This window comes from Chlorocebus sabaeus, chromosome 21, assembly GCF_047675955.1.
Source record: "Chlorocebus sabaeus isolate Y175 chromosome 21, mChlSab1.0.hap1, whole genome shotgun sequence".
Taxonomy (NCBI): domain Eukaryota; kingdom Metazoa; phylum Chordata; class Mammalia; order Primates; family Cercopithecidae; genus Chlorocebus; species Chlorocebus sabaeus.
The window spans coordinates 95,364,190-95,384,387 of NC_132924.1; the positions used below are offsets into that span (position 1 = coordinate 95,364,190).

General features: G+C 35.5%; 1 protein-coding gene across 8 annotated transcripts in view; it reads right to left on the reverse strand.

The window, feature by feature from the left end:
* The window catches only part of CADPS2 (calcium dependent secretion activator 2), a 560,307-nt gene that overhangs the window by 2,086 nt on the left and 538,023 nt on the right, over nucleotides 1-20,198 (reverse strand). For all 8 annotated transcript variants that reach the window (XM_073009305.1, XM_073009306.1, XM_073009312.1 and 5 more), the window contains one exon: nucleotides 3,929-4,033. In XM_073009305.1, coding sequence (XP_072865406.1) covers nucleotides 3,929-4,033 — 105 coding nt within the window. The remainder of the gene's footprint in view (nucleotides 1-3,928; nucleotides 4,034-20,198) is intronic.

The window sequence follows — 20,198 nt, forward strand, 5'->3', positions numbered from 1 at the left end:
CCTGAGCCACTGTGCCTGATCATGTTCACTTTTTTCTTTTTTTGAGATGGAGTCTCACTGTGTCATCCAGGCTGGAGTGCAGTGGCGCAATCTTGGCTCACGGCAGCTTTTGCCTCCCCAGTTCAAGTGATCCTCCCACCTCAGCCTCCCGAGTAGCTGGGATTACAGGCACATGCCACCATGCCCAGCTAATTTTTGTATTTTGGGGGTTTCACCGTGTCTGCCAGACTGATCTCAAACTCCTGAACTCAGGTGATCCGCCCACCCCAGCCTCCCAAAGTGCTGGCATTACGGGTGTGAGTCACAGCACCCAGCCATGTTCACTTTTTAAAGTGTGATCTTCTTCAAATATAATTTTCTGCAGCTGAACATGATTGGTATTTTATTATTATTGATTTTTAAAGTAGGAGAAAAAGTTCAGAGTTAGTTAAATGGGGAAACAACAAATGAAGATATTTCATTTTGTGGGATATGATTTTGTCATACTAAGCTCATTCTAAGTCATAAGTTATTGTGACTAAGGTAGTACTTTCTTACACCAAAACTCATGGTAATTTGCATCAGAACCAGTGAGATAACTCTAAAAGGTATGTTTTGTCTAGATAATCTGGCAACTGATAAACATGGCATTATTACCACAGAGATTTGTGTTTATTCCTATAACTCTCTTGTAATTAAACATGTCAAACATAAAATAATCATCTACAGATGATGCATCTAATGTAAAGTATTATTGTTCCACTGACAATCATATACTGATTTTGTGAGTTCAACTTTCTTATTTTATTGGAATGACTTTCCTTTGACTTAGCTTAATTACCAGTAAGTAGGCCAGAGCAGATCTGAATTGTGGATCTGAAGTCCTGAAGGCTTTCTAATTTATATATAATTAAGACCGCTTTGTTATTCAATTAGAAAGCAATAACCAGTTGGGTGAGGTACTAGGCAGACAGCCTTGCAATCTCTTTCTCTCTCTATCTTTAGAATTCATAAAATGTTATTGACACTTGGACATTACCTGTGGCTTCCACAAAGGTTTGGTTGGCCCTTGCTTAAGACAAGTGCCTGCCACAGGGTTCTGTTCACTTTTTCCCTCCTAGCAAAAGAAGCAGGCAATTTATGTTAACTGCATTTAATGTCATGTGGCCACTATGGAGAACACAAATACAACAACCATTTTGATTATTTGAGGGTTTTACTTTCCTACCCCAAATAAATCATTCTGAGGTAAAAACTTTGCAAATAATTTCAGTCTTTAATTTTTTTGTGTAACCCTTTCTGGGATTTGTTTTTTTCTTAGTGTGCAAATGAATGAACCAATTGGTGTAAAAGTGTCTTTGTTTAGGGTAAAGTTGGCTCTTATACAGATTTTGATGGCATCTAGGTCTCCATGGGCATAGAAGAATGGCAATCCCTTGTAAGGACAAGACTGCTAAAGTCAAGTAGTTTGGGTCCTGGGTAGAATACACCATTCTGCTGTACCATGCCTTTGCAATTCTCAATGTGTGTTATTCAATAGCTTCTTAAATTCATTGGGAAATAATCATTATAAGCAAAACCATGTAAGTTCTAAAGAATAATGAATCTATGTATGAAATCGGCTAAAGTCTGTTTATATTCAAAGTAGAAAAAACAATTAGAACATTAAATTATTAATTCAGTTTGATTTTTATTGTGAAAATAATCATTTCTAATTATTAAATAGAGTCCTCCCTATGACTTGATTAAATGCATCAGCCCAAGAACACATTGGCTAAGCCTGGAGACTTGCCTGTGAAAACTAAAACATGGACAATCAAACATATTCATGAAAATTAATTTCATATTTATTGGTCAATTATTGATCATTAGGAAGAATATATTAAAAGAAGATATACTGACTTACAGTACAATGGAAATGTCACTATATAATTCATAAAATTACTGTTCTTTTATGCTAAAATATTGACTGGTGAGAATACTTAAGATCTACTCTTAGCAAATTTCAAGTATACATTAATAAGTCACACTGTATATCTTGAGTATATAAAAATTTTTACTTTCAAATTATACCTCAATAAAATGAAAAAATTTCACTCTTGCTTAATCTTTAACTATAAAGATGTGTGGAAATGAGGAATAATTTTGAAAGAAAGAAATCGTAGGCTAATATGGAGATTTTTATTCTCAAAACAAAGAACTTAATAATCGATCAGCTAACACCACGGGGCTGAATATGTAACCTCTGAAATCCTGAACACAGTAGGCATTAGCTTGAAAATATGGTTTATCATAAGGATAAACAGCTAATCGTAATATTAATCACTGTATAAAGTGCAACTGTTATGTATGTGTGTATATATATGTATATATATGTGGCAAATACATTATCCTGATTCTCTTTTTTGAAAAACAAACTTCATTTGAAAGCGCTTCAAGTCACATTTATAGAAACAAGAAACAACGGAGAACTAAGCCAATTATGAACCTATCATATTGTCCTTTCAGTTTCTTTGTAAAATAAAGAACACCATATATGAAGTGTTCTGGATCAAAAGTACTTTCTCCATTGACATGTAATGTGTAGCTATAGTATTAACATTTTGTGACTGGCTGTAATTTTACTTGTTATTTATGAGTAATCATAATGCTATTATTTTGACATTTTAGGTCTGGTTCTACTTTCCAGTAGATTTGCCAATTTCTCACTTTGGAACAGAACTTTTCTATTTGTGGGCCTAACAAGGATTAACAGGCAGGCATAAAATAATTTGTATTCTAATTAGACTGTAGGAACCAAGGGAATAAAGAAAATATTTTAATGTGGCTAGAAATATCTTTTAATGATGTAACACAGTGGGTCTTTGCAAACTGTAGCATGTTTTCATGTATTAGAACCATCTGGAGGACTTGTTAATCTATAGATTACTGGGTTCCACCCTCGGAGTTTCTGATTCAGTAGGTCTGGGGTGGGGCCCAAGAATTTGTGGTTCTAACAAGTTCTCAGGTGATGATGATAATTGTAGGTGAGGAATGACACTTTGCAAACTACTGTGTATACTCATATATACACACACACACACATAAATGCATAGATACACATTATGTGTGTGGGTACATACACACATATATACTACTAATAAATGGTACTATAATGAAAGTAAAAGTCTTTTGTTTAAATAAATAGGTGATTCTCAATAGCTTAATGTTTTCTGCCATAAGGTGAAATTTCTGTCCCAGTTTTAAGAAAAGTTTAAACTTGGGGTAAATTTTGTGCTTCCATTAGAATTTACAAAGTGTGAAAAATTATGCATAATATATTACAGATTTTATTCCCTAAACGTGACATGTAATTTATTAGCTTTTCTCTTGAAGAGTTAAAGTCAAAACGGCCTTGCCGAACTTATGTGACGTCTATGTCAGTAGTTTTGGGTGGTCTCCAACACTCAAATGATTACCTTTTACATATAAGAAGGGGCATGCTTCCAAAAGAATTTGGGCAATGACAATGTATTACTTTTGTACCAGCATATAATAAAATAACTGAGACTCTCCTTATTCTTCTGGCAAAATATAGTTCAAAAGCCCTCACAATGATATACGATCCTAATAAATATGAAGTAATTGTATTATGATAAAACATTTATATGCTTAAGAAAATTAATGTAAAATTATTGTGAACCTACTTCCTTCAGGTAACTGTGCTGGGGCTTTATGTATTTAATCTCAAACTGTGATTATTTGCAAGCGAATTGTTTTTATTAGTATAAAAAAGATAAATTTATATTCATTTGTTAATCTAACTAAAAATGGAAGTAAACAGCAGCACATCATTGCTAATAAGTGATACTTTTTAGTTACATCAAATACAGTTTTCTTGTACGTCAGTATCTTGTCATTATTCCTTATAGCTTGGTGGGCAATTCATATCTAAACACATTTTGTTTACCTTCACAATCTTGATGAGCGTCTTCAGCTGGTAAATATGGAGCTGGAGGTCTAATCTATCAGTCAACCACACACAAATGACTTTCATGGAACTGCTGTACCATTGCTGGAATGGAGAATTGGGGCACGGGAGGAGAACAAAAAAGAAAACAACCTCTGCAGTATTCATTTAACAGATTCGGTAATGAGGGGGTAATAAAACACTCTGAAATGACCACAGATCAGCACTTGAAGTCAATAATGCTATAATTTCCTATTAACAGAATTGTATGCTTTGCTAGAAAATCTGTTAAGTTGACCTAGGCTGTTCTTTAAATGAATTAACATTACAGTCTTTCAGCTGTAACATATTCACGGAAACAGTGTTTTTGCACTTTGCAGCTTAGTGGTCTGCTTTGTAAATTGTAGGTAACAAAGGGTCCTAAATACATGTTTTAGGACTGAATGGACAGCCAAGCAGCAGGAAAAAAGAGGTAAATTATTTTCAAAGGAAAATTTTCCATTGGCCTGCATGTTAAATAAAAATCAAAAAGAAGATGTGTTATGCTATAAGTCATGTGGCCAATACCTAAAAATTACATTTTAAAGGAGCGATGGTAAAAAAAACACAAAAAACAAAAAACAAAACCCTACAACTTATTAAACAGTAATCCTCAATCACACCTTTATCAATTAAATATTTACCAAGCTCTTTAAAACCATCTAAAATAAAGATTCATTGAGATCTTAGGAAGAAACATTATAAAGATTGAATTCTTATAAGAATCACAAAATAGGTGTCAGTTGACCAAATTATGAATGAAAAGGATGTGTTTCATTTTGTAGTTTTGGAGGTTCCATAATTTTTCTGTTTATTACAACTCTCTTAAGAGAAAAACTGAAATTCTTCTTTAATGCAGTTTTCTGCTCCTATATGTCTGTCAGTCTAGTAAAAGAAAATGTTGTTCCTATTTTCAAATAAGACAATCTGCCATTACAAATGACATTTTTAAGGGATACAGTGATTCAGAGCTAGGTTTAGATAACACTCTAAGAATAATGCTACTCATTCAGATAAAAGTGAGAAATTTCCATGTCCACTCAGCATTTAGGAAATGACAAAAGAGTTTTTTAAAGACAAGAGATTTTGTGCCTTGTTTGTATATACAAACATAGTGACAGTCCAGATCACGTATGTGTGTGCATACGTTCTTAAGAATTTAAACACAGAAAAAAAAATTAGAAAAAAAAATTTTTCTACATAATAAAACCATAAATTCAACTTCTAAAATAAATTTTCACAGATCCAAGTCTGAAATTCATCTGGATTTATATTTATAAATTGTATTGGATACAATTTAGTTTAACAAGAAATGGTATTTTAAGTATAAATTAAAAATGAATTTTACATTTTTACCATGCTTATTTCTATTAATTTGTTAGTATAATGAACATATATGCATCAAATGAGGTAAGCTAATTTAAATGGATAACTGATATACTAAATAACAGCAATCAAATGGATAAATAAAAGCTTCAAGCTTTAAAAATGTGAGATGGATCATGATTTTTAAAACATATGTTATTCCTGTACCTGATTTTGCTCCTTCCTAATAAGCACTTTCTTAATATTCAGGACATGTAAAAATTTCAGCAATAAGTTTTATAAAACAAGACAGTCATACTCCAAAATTCCTAAAAAAGTAAACTTCTAGTAAATTCAGTACTTTAACTGGCACATTAAGTCTCAAAATCTTTTATAGATATTTTAATTTCCAACATTAAATTCTATGCTACTTATTTCAAATTATTTACAGCTTCAACTTCTTGATTTCTATTTTAATACAGGCAGACACTCACAAGTATTGGTGATATTGAATATGAGTACAGTTAATTGAGGCCCTTCCACCACACCACACTCTAGATAATTTGAAAGTGAAAATATTGTCCTAATGGATGTGACTCTTAAAAATTACAGTCATTTTGCACGGGATAGTAAATTTTTCTTTCTTGTTGAAGGAGAGAAAGTATATGTACTTTACGAAGTCTATCATAACATACTAGTTACTCTGTTAGACTGCACAGTTACTGTAACTTGGTAAGTTATATAAATTTGAGGGAAATGAACAAACTTTCTTAAAATTACTCTATATGCATCTTTATGTTCTTGAAAATCCTTATATAATTTAAAATTAACTTCATTTTTCCACCATATATAATGGCACTTATAATTAAGTGATAATTGAAAAGACATACAATGTAACACAGAAATCATTTATATATAACTTATTTAATACAATGCCAAAATGATAATTTTAGAGAAAAAGAATTTGGGAATAAAATGATCTAAAATTAGCTGCAAAAGCAGCAAAAGAGAACTATTATTAAGTAAAATGTTTAAGCTACTTTATCATCATCTTACTTTGAAGGTCAATAAATTGTTCTATCAGCAAAAGCCTCTAAGAAAAAATTATTCTATCAAATAAGAATGTATATTTTTGGCTCCTAAGTCAAAGCATTTTCAAGAGGCATTTCAGCTAAATTAAGCAAATGATTAAGGAAAAGCAGCAACTTAGCTCAGAATATTTGCTGCCACTAAGAATAGGCTAACAACAACAAAGCTCCCACTATGACTGCTTTCTTGTATACAGTAAAACGCAGAGACACACACACGCGCACACACACACGCACACACACATACACGCACACACCTTAAACAATGAAAGCCACCAAGGAGAAACCTTTAGCACCTTCTTATTTCTAGTGCTGGAATTAATATGTCCTTCTTTTGACTACTGAATAGGGTAGGTACCATTTTCTCACACTGAGAAAAAAGTCAAAGGTAGGTTCTCTTCATTCCCCAACCCCCTCCACCAAACCAAACCAAACAAAAAATTGGAAAAGGGTGAATGTGCCGTAAAGTCTCCATGTTAGAAAGCGCCTTTTCACTTTGGAAAAGTTAATTTTATAAAACAACTTGGTTGACCATTCACTTTTCCCTGTAGGGGATGAAAAGGAAGGGGTGCCGCAGCTTGCACAGAAGGTATGGGAATGGCATTACTGCTTTATTCTTTGCCTTGGTCTACACAGGAATAAAGCAGTAAGTGTATATTTTACAAATTTTTTCTACATCAATCCATGACAGCAGCCTACCGCTTTAGCAAAAATATGTTTTTTTCTTCTTTTTGTGGTTCATTCAACTCCTGTAAGGGCATGCGTTACTCACTTCATTTTCTTGAGATATCTCTTTTAAAGCAAAAATAGAAGAAAAGGAAAGGCTAGGGTTGACTCTGTGAGACCCCTGTATTTATTCACACTTATTGTGCATGACTGTAGACTGGTAAATCATATTAGCAGCCCGTCTCCCCATCAAGCTGCTACTTGCTTTCCAGCCCTGGGAAGGTTCAACAAATCAACAGGAGCACGGAAAACAGAACATCAGTCTAATCTAGTGTTTAAGGTGAAGTTTTCAAACCCAATCTAAGAAGATCTTTAGAGCAAGCAACAAGCTGAAGGGCTCAGAAGGTGGTATTGACAATGAAAGAGTGTTGAAATATTGAGAAGCGCAGCACTTGTGCATTTTTAATAACAAGAGGGTCAACAAGGACACAGCTCCCTCAGTGCCAGGAGTTGCCACTGACTATGGAAATTGCCACACCAGGGCTATAAACGCTTGCAGTTCATCAGCTTTCTTAAACAGTTCATCAGCTTTCTTAAACACCCTGAACCCCCTCAGTGGACCTTTAGTCTTGAATTAACAAACCAAAGCAATGAAAGAGGGTGCAGTCTGAATGGCTGGCATTGATCCCCAACTGTGTCAGCACTGCTACAGGCCCTGAAAAACTCTTTCCATTGTCAATAGAAATTGACAAACCTCATCTCCTAAATAGTGCAGCTGAGCCAGGCGGGATCCACGCAGCTGTAAAGGGCTCTGCTCTTGGGGCCGGGGAGCACTAACAATAGAACAAGCATGAGCTCTTTGTCAGTCCCAGACTCGGCAATTTTCTAACAAGGATTAAAGTTGTTTCTCCGCAGAGCTGGTGAAAAGAGATTTAGCAACATACCGTGCTTTCTTCATGCAAGTTAAAGAGAAGTAGTTAAGGAATTTCATTATTCTGTTGACTATTGGAAATACAAAACAAATATATTAAATATGCACTCTCCTTTTTGCCTAATTTATAGCATTTTGAGGACGATTCAATTAAATATAACACGTATTGCCTGGAAACAAGCACCTTTATTTTGGAAGTTTTATTTTCCAAAAGTCCAGCTGCTTGCCACCTGGAATGAGGTCTCAATACATACTAATGCACAATGCCTTTAGACCCTCCAAGGCTGATATTCCTAAATCTGAATCACAAGACCACATAGGGTTTCTATATCATGGCTGCTTCAAGCAAATGATTTTTGTCAGAATGCGGCTTCTGATGATGATGGCAAGGTAAAAATAGCTGCTTCGCTAGGGTACAAATCTGTGATATATTTTCTACTTAAGTGTTTAGCTTTTTATTGATTATGAATTGGTACAACTAGCTGATGCATTTTTATTCTTCTCCAGCTATGCTTGTCTCAATAAGTGACAAAGAAAAGAAAAAGAACCAAAGAACCAACACTTTTTAGTGAATTAAGACATGAAATGGCCATGTTTCCAGATTATGTATTTCTTCATTTATTTCAAAAGAATCTGTATGTTTAGCAAGAGTTGAGCCATTGTGTTAAAATGAAATAACGCCTAGAAAATCTCATACCTTTTAAATATAAAGTTAAATTAAATGAAAGAACAAACAGTACTTTTTAAATGATGAAGGCTTGGATAAATTTGATAAATATAAACCATCCTGTAAGATCATTTAGTAGTTTTAAAGAGCAACAAAATATTTAGAAACATTAATGCACTACAATTCACTAATATATTAAAAAGTAAATATGAATGTTTCATTATACATTGAGTGTTCATTTTGTCAACAGTACATCTATTCAGTGTAACTAAATGTGTGGCTCTGTTTCACTCATTTCTCATGTCTAAGCACTAAAATGCAAATGTTATATTAATGGTAAATTTAATATAATAACATCAAGGTTTTTCCACACTGTTAAATGCATCCCACTGAAACTATCATACCTGGTTCCATAAAACCAGGCACAAGCATTTTGCAAGTTTTAAGTGTGAATACTTTCCTGGCTTGGAATAGGAATAAGGGCTATATTTAAGGAAAAGTGAAACCAGTCTATTAGGGTTAAAAATACAGGAAGTGTTTAACCCAACCTATGCCAGTCACATTCCCAGCTCGATCCAGAGGCACTCATGGTGGGGGAAGAGAAGAGACTTGCATCTGGACATGGCAGCTGTGGGCTGGTTGTCAACACACCAGAGAAGATCACAAATGCAGATCCCATGAGGGTAGGCAGTGCTAGCCCCTTTTACGCTACTATTTGCTTGATTGAGCCTGTTACACACCTTCTCTATGCCTGAGCTTTCTCATCTGTAATATGTGGGGTAGATTATATGAATCTATCTTTAAAATACTAAGATTTGAATGCTCTATAGAAATACTGAGTTTAAATTTGACTTAGAGGAAAAGGCATGATGAGCTTGTGATTCTTATAAAAATGAATGGAAGAGAAAAACCCAGTTGTCATTCGTTTTTACAGAATGACAGAATTCTTCCAGAATAAAGAAGAATCATCTAGAGTTCCAGAACTTTCTACTGTCTGTTTTTTTTTTTTGTTTTTTTGTTTTTTTTTTTTTTTTTGAGACGGAGTCTTGCTCTGTCGCCCAGGCTGGAGTGCAGTGGTGCGATCTCAGCTCACTGCAAGCTCCACCTCCTGGGTTCACGCCATTCTCCTGCCTCAGCCTCCCAAGTAGCTGGGACTACAGGCGCCCGCCACCTCGCCCGGATAGTTTTTTTTGTATTTTTTAGTAGAGATGGGGTTTCACCGTGTTAGCCAGGATGGTCTCGATCTTCTGACCTCGTGATCCGCCCGTCTCGGCCTCCCAAAGTGCTGGGATTACAGGCTTGAGCCACCACGCCTGGCCCTGTTATGTTTTTAACTTATTCATCTGGCCTCTTAATTTATAGACATAAAAATGAAACAATAAAGTATACTGAGGAATGAGATTTATGAAGGACTGTGAATTACAGATACTGTTTTTATTAGTATTATTTTTATGAATTCTAATTATAAAGGCATCTGATATTTATTTTATCCTTCATAGGAAGTGCAAGTGATTCAGTTAAAATTTCATTTAGGCCAGTGCAGTGGCTCACGCCTGTAATCCCAGCACTTTGGGAGGCAGAGGTGGGTGGATCACTTGAGGCCAGGAGTTGGAGACCAGCCTGGCCAACATGTCGAAACCTCGTCTCTACTGAAAATATAAAAAATTAGCTGGGTGCAGTGGCGTGTGCCTGTAATTACAGCTACTTGGGAAGCTGAGGCAAGAAAATCACTTGAACCTGGGAGGTGGAGGTTGCAGTGAGCTGAGATCGCGCCACTGCACTCCAGCCTGGTTGACACAGCGAGACTCTGTCTCAAAAAACAAAACAAAACAAACAACAAACAACAAACAAAGAATTCATTTAATTCTTATGATAACATTGATGAAGTGGGTGTAATTATTCCCATTTTGCGTATCTGGAAACCGAGTTTACACAGACACAAAACTGAGTTTAGATTAAGCAATTTACTTATTCAAGTTTATACAACAAGTACGACTTAAGTGGTAAAGATTTATATGTTATATTTATACTCCAGAGTCTGTGCTCATAACTCCTGTGTTATTACACTTCTCTTTAGAAGGACATCTGGATTTCTGTTTTGTCAATAACACCTTTGATTCTTAAGAGCAGTTCGGTGCTTCTAGCAGAAAACTAGGAAAAGTGTCATTAGCATTCATGGTCCTTACTGACAGTCACTGTAACATAGGATTGTGCACAAATAGAGAAGGTACCTATTAATTATTTTCAAAAAAACCATTTAATTTGCTTTGCAGGTTGAAGCAATCCACATTTCTAAAGATTAAACAATTCTGTAAATCCAATAATGTAATATACAATGTAAATAAATTCTTCGAAGAATCACACTCCTTATTAGGATAACCAGTCAAATGGCTATTATGCTATACATCTTATCTACTCTCTTAAGATGCATTTTAAAGTGCTGTACACCATAATGATTAAAAATACTGGAAAATATTTGTTCTACTGTAGCAAAACAATGCAATGTGGAAAGAAGATCCTTGGTTCATCCATAGTAGAACTCTATATATGGGACTTACTTCATCATCTTTTTTTTTTTTTCAGTCAGAACAGAGAAGCATGCGATTCATGCTGCTTTTTTCTATGTTGAATAAAGTCATATTCAGGGAAATTTTCATTTTTTAACTCCATCAGGAAGTTTGCAAATTAAGAATATCATGTCTATTAAGGAATGAAAAATGTAAAAACTGCTAACATGGGGAAGGTTGGTATAAAATAGGTGCCTAATAAACGCTTGCTGAATGTTGAAAAAACTTCCCTATCTTTGGAGTTCCATACTTCATCTTTTAAAAAATACATGAATATAATAACAGAGATATTTACAGACAAATTAGATCCTCTTCAGTTATATAACAGAATAAGTTCAAAAACAGGACAAGTTCCGTAAATTGGGAACTGCAAAAGCTCTTTTCAGTTCACTACTACTTCCAAAATTCCCTTCATTCCAAGATGTCCTCAAAGTAATAAACTACCTCTTTCTTCAAACTACATGAAAAGTATTTAAAAAATACTGTTCTTTATTATCAAATAAGCAAGTGCCTCTGCAAGTTTATTCTGTGGCTCCTTTCCTAGTACTAAAAAGACTAGTAATTATAAAGGGAAAATTTCAGACAATCAGTTGTTCTCCCCTCCCTTTCTTAGTGTCCTTGATGGGATGCATACTGGTTTGGCTAATCTTTTGAGTGAAGTGACTAGTTAATGGTTTGGCTCATTGATAAATCCAGTTATAATGGTGTGTGTACTAATTTGGGGTATAAACATCATCTTTATGAATGATTCCTTTAGGCAGTATGACATTTTCATCTGGTTGACTTATTTTGAACATAGTATATAAAATTTTGGTAAATACTGCATTTTAAATCCATAATATAGGATTTACATAAAAGTACATTGGGCTCTTGGAACTGCTCTTTAATGGCACAACTTAGTCTTGAGATAAAACTCACACCTGAGAATCAGCTGTTAGCAGGTCTTTCTGCTTCAGTTTCCTTATAAAAATGGGACACATTCCAAAATCTTCTTTTAAGAGTTTCCTAAGGACAGGAGTAGACAGCTACCTTTCTGTCTCTGAGTCCCAGTGCAGTCCCACGGGAACCTTTTTCAGCAAACTGACCCACCTGCAGCTCTGCCACATGCTAGGCTTCTCTATACCCTTGGTCTCTGGGCATGCCCATTCCTCTGTCGGGACTTTATTCCCAACTACATCTCCCTGTCCAGATTCATGTCAGCCTTTAAGACTCAGCTCAACCATTCATTATCTCTGCTTTTTAGCCAATACTATCTCTTACTAGGTACAATTAGGTGCTCACCTATTTTCTGCTCCTAGAACTCTACACAGGTGTCTGTAAAAATATTGCACAATGTAGTTTATGTCTCCCTCAATCAGCTGTGAGTATACACAAGGCTTTAACTGAATCTTACTTGTATTGCTATCTCCAGCCCTTAGTAGAATGTCTGGCACAGAGCATGCATTCAGTTTTCATGAAAAGACTGCATGCATTTAAGTATTTATAAATATAAAATTATATATATATTATATCTATAATAGTAGACAGGCAGCTTTTCAATAGACAAAGGACAGATGAACACTAGAGCCAGATTCACTGTTGACTTGAATCACATATTTCCTTAATAGAAAAATAATTAAATACATGCTAAAGCTGTATAAATCATTGAAAAGTAAACAGTTGCATTTGGCCAAAAAAATTTAAAACAGGATTCAAATGGGGCTTAAAATGTGACAGTATAATTTAATTCTAGATGATGAATGAAATAAAAGAGAAAGTACTATAAACTGATAAACTTTCAAATCTACGTACATATATGAGAATACACACACACACACACACACACACACACTCTCACTCACTTACAAAGCTATGCTAACACTATGAGTTCAGATGTTGATGTACTCAGTCCTCCAGAGGTTATCCCCCAAGCAGGGAGCTGCCTGTTTAGCATATGCTCAGGTCTAAAGGCACTCATTCTGAGGCTGTGGGGTATATTGGGAGGCATGGGTGGCTGTGCTGCCTGTGTATTTTCACCACTAAGTGACATGTCCTGGGTGCCTTCTACGCTTGTTGGCTTTGTGAGCTGTTTTTAAAGAAAGGCAGAAAAATATTGTTGCTGTGGAAATAGTGACTTCTGTCTGCAGGGATATAAGAGCTTGTTTGGGAGCTGATATAAGCCTGGCTTTTGAGCTAAGAACCCAGGAAGAATAGAGAGCAAGAGTGTGTTCTTATCTCACAGTCACATCATTTAATGCAGGTGCTAGAACTGGATACAAACTTTGTGTTGGCTCTAAACCTTTAGCAAGTTCACAATCATCCACTTGAAGCAGAGGGAGAAATAAACAACTTAATAGATTAATTATTAGTATCTATTTTGAAACAGAATTGACTTTCAGTTCACCAGAGTACTTTCATTTAAAAAAAAATCTGTGGATAGCTATTCTTCAGATAAAAAATAAAACATTTTATGTGGAAATAAAAATTTTTCAAAAATACCCATTTGGTAAGCTCACTTGTGGCAAGGACTTGGTCTATCTTGTTTAATACTGTATTCCAAGCCTCTAGCAAAGTGTGTGGTCTAAAAAGTGCTTGATAAATATAAGTTAAATGATTAAATAATTAATAAGAGGGGTTTCAACTTTCTATTCTCACTAGATTCCTACTGAGTCATTGTGACATAGATAGCCATCTCTATGGGCAAAGCCAAGGCCTGAAGTTTTAATCTCAACATTCCCCACCATTTTTTTACACATAGTAATTGAATGATGAGTTTGTTTTCTAGATCTTATAATGTAAAACATTAATGAAATGGATATTCTACATCAATCAACATGTACTTTTACTGCCTCAAAAATAAATATTCTACATCAACAAACTTATACATTTATTGCCTATCTTTTTTTGAGACGTAGTCTCGCTCTGTCACCCAGGCTGGAGTACAGAGACACGATCTCGGCTCACTGCAACCTCCACCTCCCAGGATCAAGTGATTCTCCTGCCTCAGCCTCCTGGGTAGCTGGGATACAGGCGTGTGCCACCACACCCGGCTGATTTTTGTATTTTTAAGAGAGATGGTGTTTCACCATGTTGGCCAGGCTGGTCTTGAACTCCTGACCTCAGATTATTGCCTATCTTTAAGATATGTAACCAGTAAGAGAAAAAGTCAACAAAAACAAATACAGAGAATATATGGAACTACAGAGGTCAGTAGAGCAAAAGTATGGGAAAGTTATATATTGGAATGAATAAATAGAAGGCTTGAAAGAATCTTGTTCAGCCACATTGAAATACTGCATCCTATCCTTGACTCTAAACCCTAAGCATGACAGAGAACACTTTGAGAAGTTTCAAAGGACAGCCACAAAGATGATTAAAGGGCTAGAAATAAAAGGCCCACGGAGTGAATTTAAACAAACAGGGATTATTTATCCTGGAGTAGACAAGTATGACAGGTACCTTAATAACAGTCTTCATATTTAGGAACGATTATTCCTTAGAGGATGCTGGCTACCTGCCTTTTGTTCTCCAATGAGAGAAAAGAGAGAAATGGGTTTAAAAATCAGCATGAAGAATGTAGGTGAGGTAGGGGTGAGAACTATTTTTTTCCCCCAGTGAAGTATTTTGCTCATAATAAGAGAGCAAAATTTAGATGATGTGTTATCTAGGGCTGTGCTAAGATCAGGAAATTCAGGGCTCTCTCTTACAGGTTAGGTGTTTATACAAAAGTTTAAAATTATTTTATATATAGTTTCCTGCAAATGCATTCAATAATCACATGTAATGATGGTTCTGTTGCTTCCTTACACAGATTTTTTTTTTTCTTTACTTGGATTTAGTCAACATTGGTGACCTGGCTGCCACTGCTGTGCCCACTTGTGAATGGTTTGACCTTGCAGAAGGTGTGATTCACAGAGGGGAATACAACAAGCCAGCATAGAAAATGGCTTTAAAGCCACCATGCCATTTGTTTAAGAAGTTAGGATGGAAGGGATGGAGGGTAGTAGCTATCTGTTCTATGAAAACATTGCAGTGGTCAACGGATAGAAATGCTGGTCTCAGGGGAAGCCTAGGCATTTCCATGAGCAAGGCACTAGAGACCAGTTGAAGTGCAAGCATGCAAAGTCACAGGCTCTACATAGAGAGGTCAGAATTTCTAGACCATCTTAAAGATGAAAGATACATGAAAGCAAGGCTAAATAACTTTCAAAATGCTCAACATGTTCCTTATAATCAATTCAACAGTCTTTTATAAAATCAGTAGAGGGAATATTCTAATTTCTTCAGTGACTTAAGCCTTTGTTACTGACTCAGGTGGATACGCAAACATACATTTATGCAATTGGTGTTTAGAACAATTTTTCCATGAAAATGAAAGTTGTGTCACCTTCCATTCATCAAACACAGTTTTACCATTGTTAAGAGAGCTTAGGTGATCAACATTTTTCTTTTTCCTATTCAAGTAAAATCCTCCGGTCAGTCTGCATGTGGAATTTCTTTTTTTAATTCTAGGCACAATTAAAGGTGAGTTAAGGCTCTGGTGGAAATCTAAAGAGCATCAGCAAATCTGAGCACTGCTCAGCTTTTGAATTGCTTTTCTACTTCTCAGTTCTTTTAAATGGTTTTCTATGGCAGGAACATTTTTCTTAATTAGTCACAGCTAATTAGTGTTCTGGCATAGACAAGTAATCAGAAATGTCAGAGCTGCAAGGCTACATCTCCCTAATCCTTTGATAATAATTTAGCCTCCTGGGAGGGCCCCAAGCTGCGGTAAGTAGTGACTGACAATAAGGCAAAATTAGGTGGGCAGCAGACCATTAGGATAGAAAAATAAAAAGCACTACCAAATCCTGCTGAGCACCATCAGGCAACTAACTGCACTGCCAGATGAGGTGCCTGTTTAAGCCTGTGTTGTTAATTAGCTGATTCTACCAGACCTGCCACATATGTCCAGGTGCCTCATGCAAAGATGTGTATTTCTGGGAATGTGCCAAATGACAATTGTGTTCCACGATCACATTTCAAGAATCTAAGCAAGAAGCCCACATATTTCTTGAACATTCTTTTGAATTATCAAAGAAATAAGATCAACAAGCTATAATACACTTTCTGATTGAGTTTCTTTTAGGCAATTGGGCATGCTTATCTCAAGGTTCTCAGGTTTTAATTCACCAACAGCTCTGATTCAAATGAGGGCCTTTGGCCTCTCTGAACCACGTCTGGACTTGCCAAAGCTATTTTGGAATACACCATACATCAAAAGTTGATCCTTTTATAAATTCTTACACTTACAAATAATAACTTAACATTACAATGAGGATTATTAACTCAAATGAACCAGACAACTGTAATTTGAGAGCAGAGGTTTTAAAGAGAAACAAACTTTAAGGAAAAAAAAAGCCGAGGAGCAGCTCTGTATGGCATCTACTGAGGCAGAGAAGACAATACAGAAACAGGCTTGGCTATGACTATCTTAAAACGGGCCAAACAACTTCAGTTTGAGTCCAAATACCATAAGTAAACCAAAGCAGGATTATATACAATGAAACACAACAATGACAACAGCTGGAAAACAATGTGTTAAAAGCAGCTAAGTAACACATTGCTACAACATGTGAGATGAATGAGACACTCCTCCTATCATACATATAACCAAAAAGTTAAACTTTTTATCCACCTTTAGTACACAATGAGGTACTGAGGTACACAACACAACGATGTTTAGAAATAAATTACCTCGGCTGAGCATGGTAGCTCATGCCTGTAATTTGAGCATTTTGAGAGGCCAAAGTGGGGAGACTGCTTGAGTTCAGGAGTTCGAGACCACCCTGGGAAACATGGTGAAACCCTGTCTCCACTAAAGTACAAAACATGAGCCAGGCATGGTGGCACACACCTGTAGTCCCAGTTACTTGGGAGACTGAGGAAGAACTGCTTGAGCCTGGGAGGCAGAGGTTACAGTGAGCTGAGATTGCACCACTGCACTCTAGCTTAGACTACAGAATAAGACTCTGTTTCAAAAAAAAAAAAAAAAAAAAACCCAATAAATAAATAACCTCAAACGGCCTCAAGTACATCACTGTACTCATATCATACATCCCTTTCTACTGATGGAAAAGGAAAATAATGGCTATGACATGGGAATAATATTAGTATTTTAGTGTTGATAGGAAAATCATGGTTGGGTATACTGGTACAACAGTTAATTATTATATATAATAGTACTTTTATATAAAAATAAAACCAAAATGAAAATACCCTAATGGGAATCTATACTAATTTATGAAGACCATATAACAACTATACAGTTATTAAAAAGTGAAACATAATTGAAAAGAGGAAAACTGCTATTTTAAAACCGACATTCACATATAAGAAAGTTTCCCATTTTTCTTTTTGAGACAGGGTCTTGCTCTGTCAGCCTCAAACTCCTCGACTTGGATGATCCTCTTGCCTTAGCCTACGAAGTATCTAGGACTACAGGAAAACACTATCACGCTAGGCTAATTTATATATATATATATATATATATATATATATATATAAAATATATAACATAGCAACAAATAACATAACATATAACATAGCAACAAATTGTTATATGTTGCTATACATATAATATATATTTTATATATATATAGTAACAATTTGTTGCTATGTTGCCCAGGATCTTCTTGAACTCCTAGACTTAAGTGATCATTCTCACGTTGACCTCTTGAAGTGTTGGGATTATAGGCATGAGCCACCCTGCCCAGCTAGAATACTTCTATATCATGGAATTATAAGACATGCAAGAAGGCAAAGATGGTCTTCCATCTCAGTGGGTTCCAGCCTGCATTCCTAGTAAACAGGCTGATTACGTACACAAAGAAACTCACTCAAATAATATGATTGAAATAGTACATTATCAGCGCTAAATGCATACAACCAAGCGTACTGTGAAAGTTCTATTTAACGGTCACTCTTATCTATGTTTTGTTGATTTCAATTGTGTATTGTGAAAGTTCTATTTAATGGTCACTCTTATCCATGTTTTGTTGATTTCAACTATTCTCAGGAAATCAACACAGTAATAAACAATCTTTAAATACATTAAGAATAGCAGTGTTAATCTTACCAAGAATGAGTAAATTCTCACATCAAAATGTTTGGGCACTGATGTGAAACACTAGCTCAAAAGTTCTGGGCAGGCTGGGCGTGGTGACTCATGTCTGTAATCTCAGCACTTTGGGAGGTGGAGGCAGACAGATCTTCTGAGGATAGGAGTTTGAGACTAGCCTGGCCAACATTGTGAAACCCTGTTTCTACTAAAAATATAAAAATTAGCCAGGCGTAGTGATGCATGCCTGTAGTCCCAGCTACTCCGGAGCTGAGGCAAGAGAATCATTTTAACCTGGAAGTGGAGGTTGCAGTGAGCCGAGATTGCACCACTGCACTCCAGCCTCAGTGACAAGAGCAAAACTCCATCTAAAAAAAGAAAAAAGTTCTGGGCATTTCCCCCTTTCTTAAAGTTTGGGAGTCCAGAGCCAAACAAGAGCATGTAAGTCCAAAATCAGTTTCATTTTGAGAAGCACATTCAGTTACAATATTTTCATTATTTTCTTTTTATCTTACACTAATAGGCTACTGAATCCATTTATATCGTATAGGTCAATTTTACTTAAAATGTTTAATTTAGAGTTTCTTTACTGGAAAGTAAGCATTCTTTTCACAAAAAGTCCTGGGAAATTAATCCTTTATAAAATGCTGTTTGGATGAATATAACTGATTAACTATCATTTAAAGAATTACTTTAAATTTTACAAGACATCATAACATTAAAAAAATCTTGTGGAGATGAAACTCCTCCACAATTAAACATTTAATCAATTTATAACAAAGAGCATGTTTAATCTGCATGATTTACCAATTAAATATTGTACCCTGATGTGTCTTCAGCATCATGAGAGCTAAAATGAGATAGTTCCCAAGGGATTCAAGGTGGGCAGTGCCCAATAAATGCACAATGGTTTAGAGAGTTAGGTAGGTTTAGTGTCTATCTGGGAAAATAAGATGTGCTTCAGTCAACTCTCAATTGCCTCCACATTTCAACATTCTTGAACCTTGGAAAATGACAAGAGAAATGCTGTTGTGGTCATTACTACAGATGTCAGTTTTGACTTCTGAAACATCACTACTTTCCAGCCCAGAGAGCCAAAGCTCTGAAGAAATGTACCGGCAACTCTGCTGGCACATGTATACCCATGTGTGTAGCTTGTGCTACATGTTCTGAAACCTAAGAGAGTGAGCAGCCACTCTGCCTAGGAAGAAACATCATAGTAGGCATTAAAAATGGAATTGAAGAATTAGAAAATCTTGTCATACTTTTCATATTGGGATCAGGTTGAAGGTGGTTTTGATTTGATAAAAATTTTAAAAAGACTGCTGACAATGATGTCTTATGTGTTAAAAAAAAAAAAAAAAAGACATTGGGGTAAGAGAGAGAGACTCAAAGCAGAAAAACTTTCTTTTGGTATATCATGATCTTTCCTACTACAGGATAATTTCTTTCAGGTTTTCTTACCCAATAAGTCACTTTTTTAAAATTGGAAAAGTAAATGTAGCATGTAGATTATAAACTTAGCATGTGCCTCAGTGACCACGTCAGAGGCAGAGATACCCTCTGTTTAAAACATCCTGGTCACCTGGAAACACTGAGCCTGAATACAGAGTATATGTATTGCAACTTTAAAAAAAAAAAATTGGATTTCAGAACCACAGTGATAGATATATACAATGTCATATAGCGCAGCTATTTTTGTAGATAGATTTTCTTTTCTATTAATCTACTGCACATGCTACTGCTTCTTGGGTGGGACACTTTGTTTTCACCTGGCTATCACAAAATAACTTAGAAATTACTATTCTGAAGTACGAGATCCTTTATGCAACCAGCCCAGTAATTTCTGTCATCATTGCTAACATTAAAATTGGTTTAAAATCTGGAAGAGTTTCAGAAATCATCTGGAGTTCCAGACCAACATCTTTA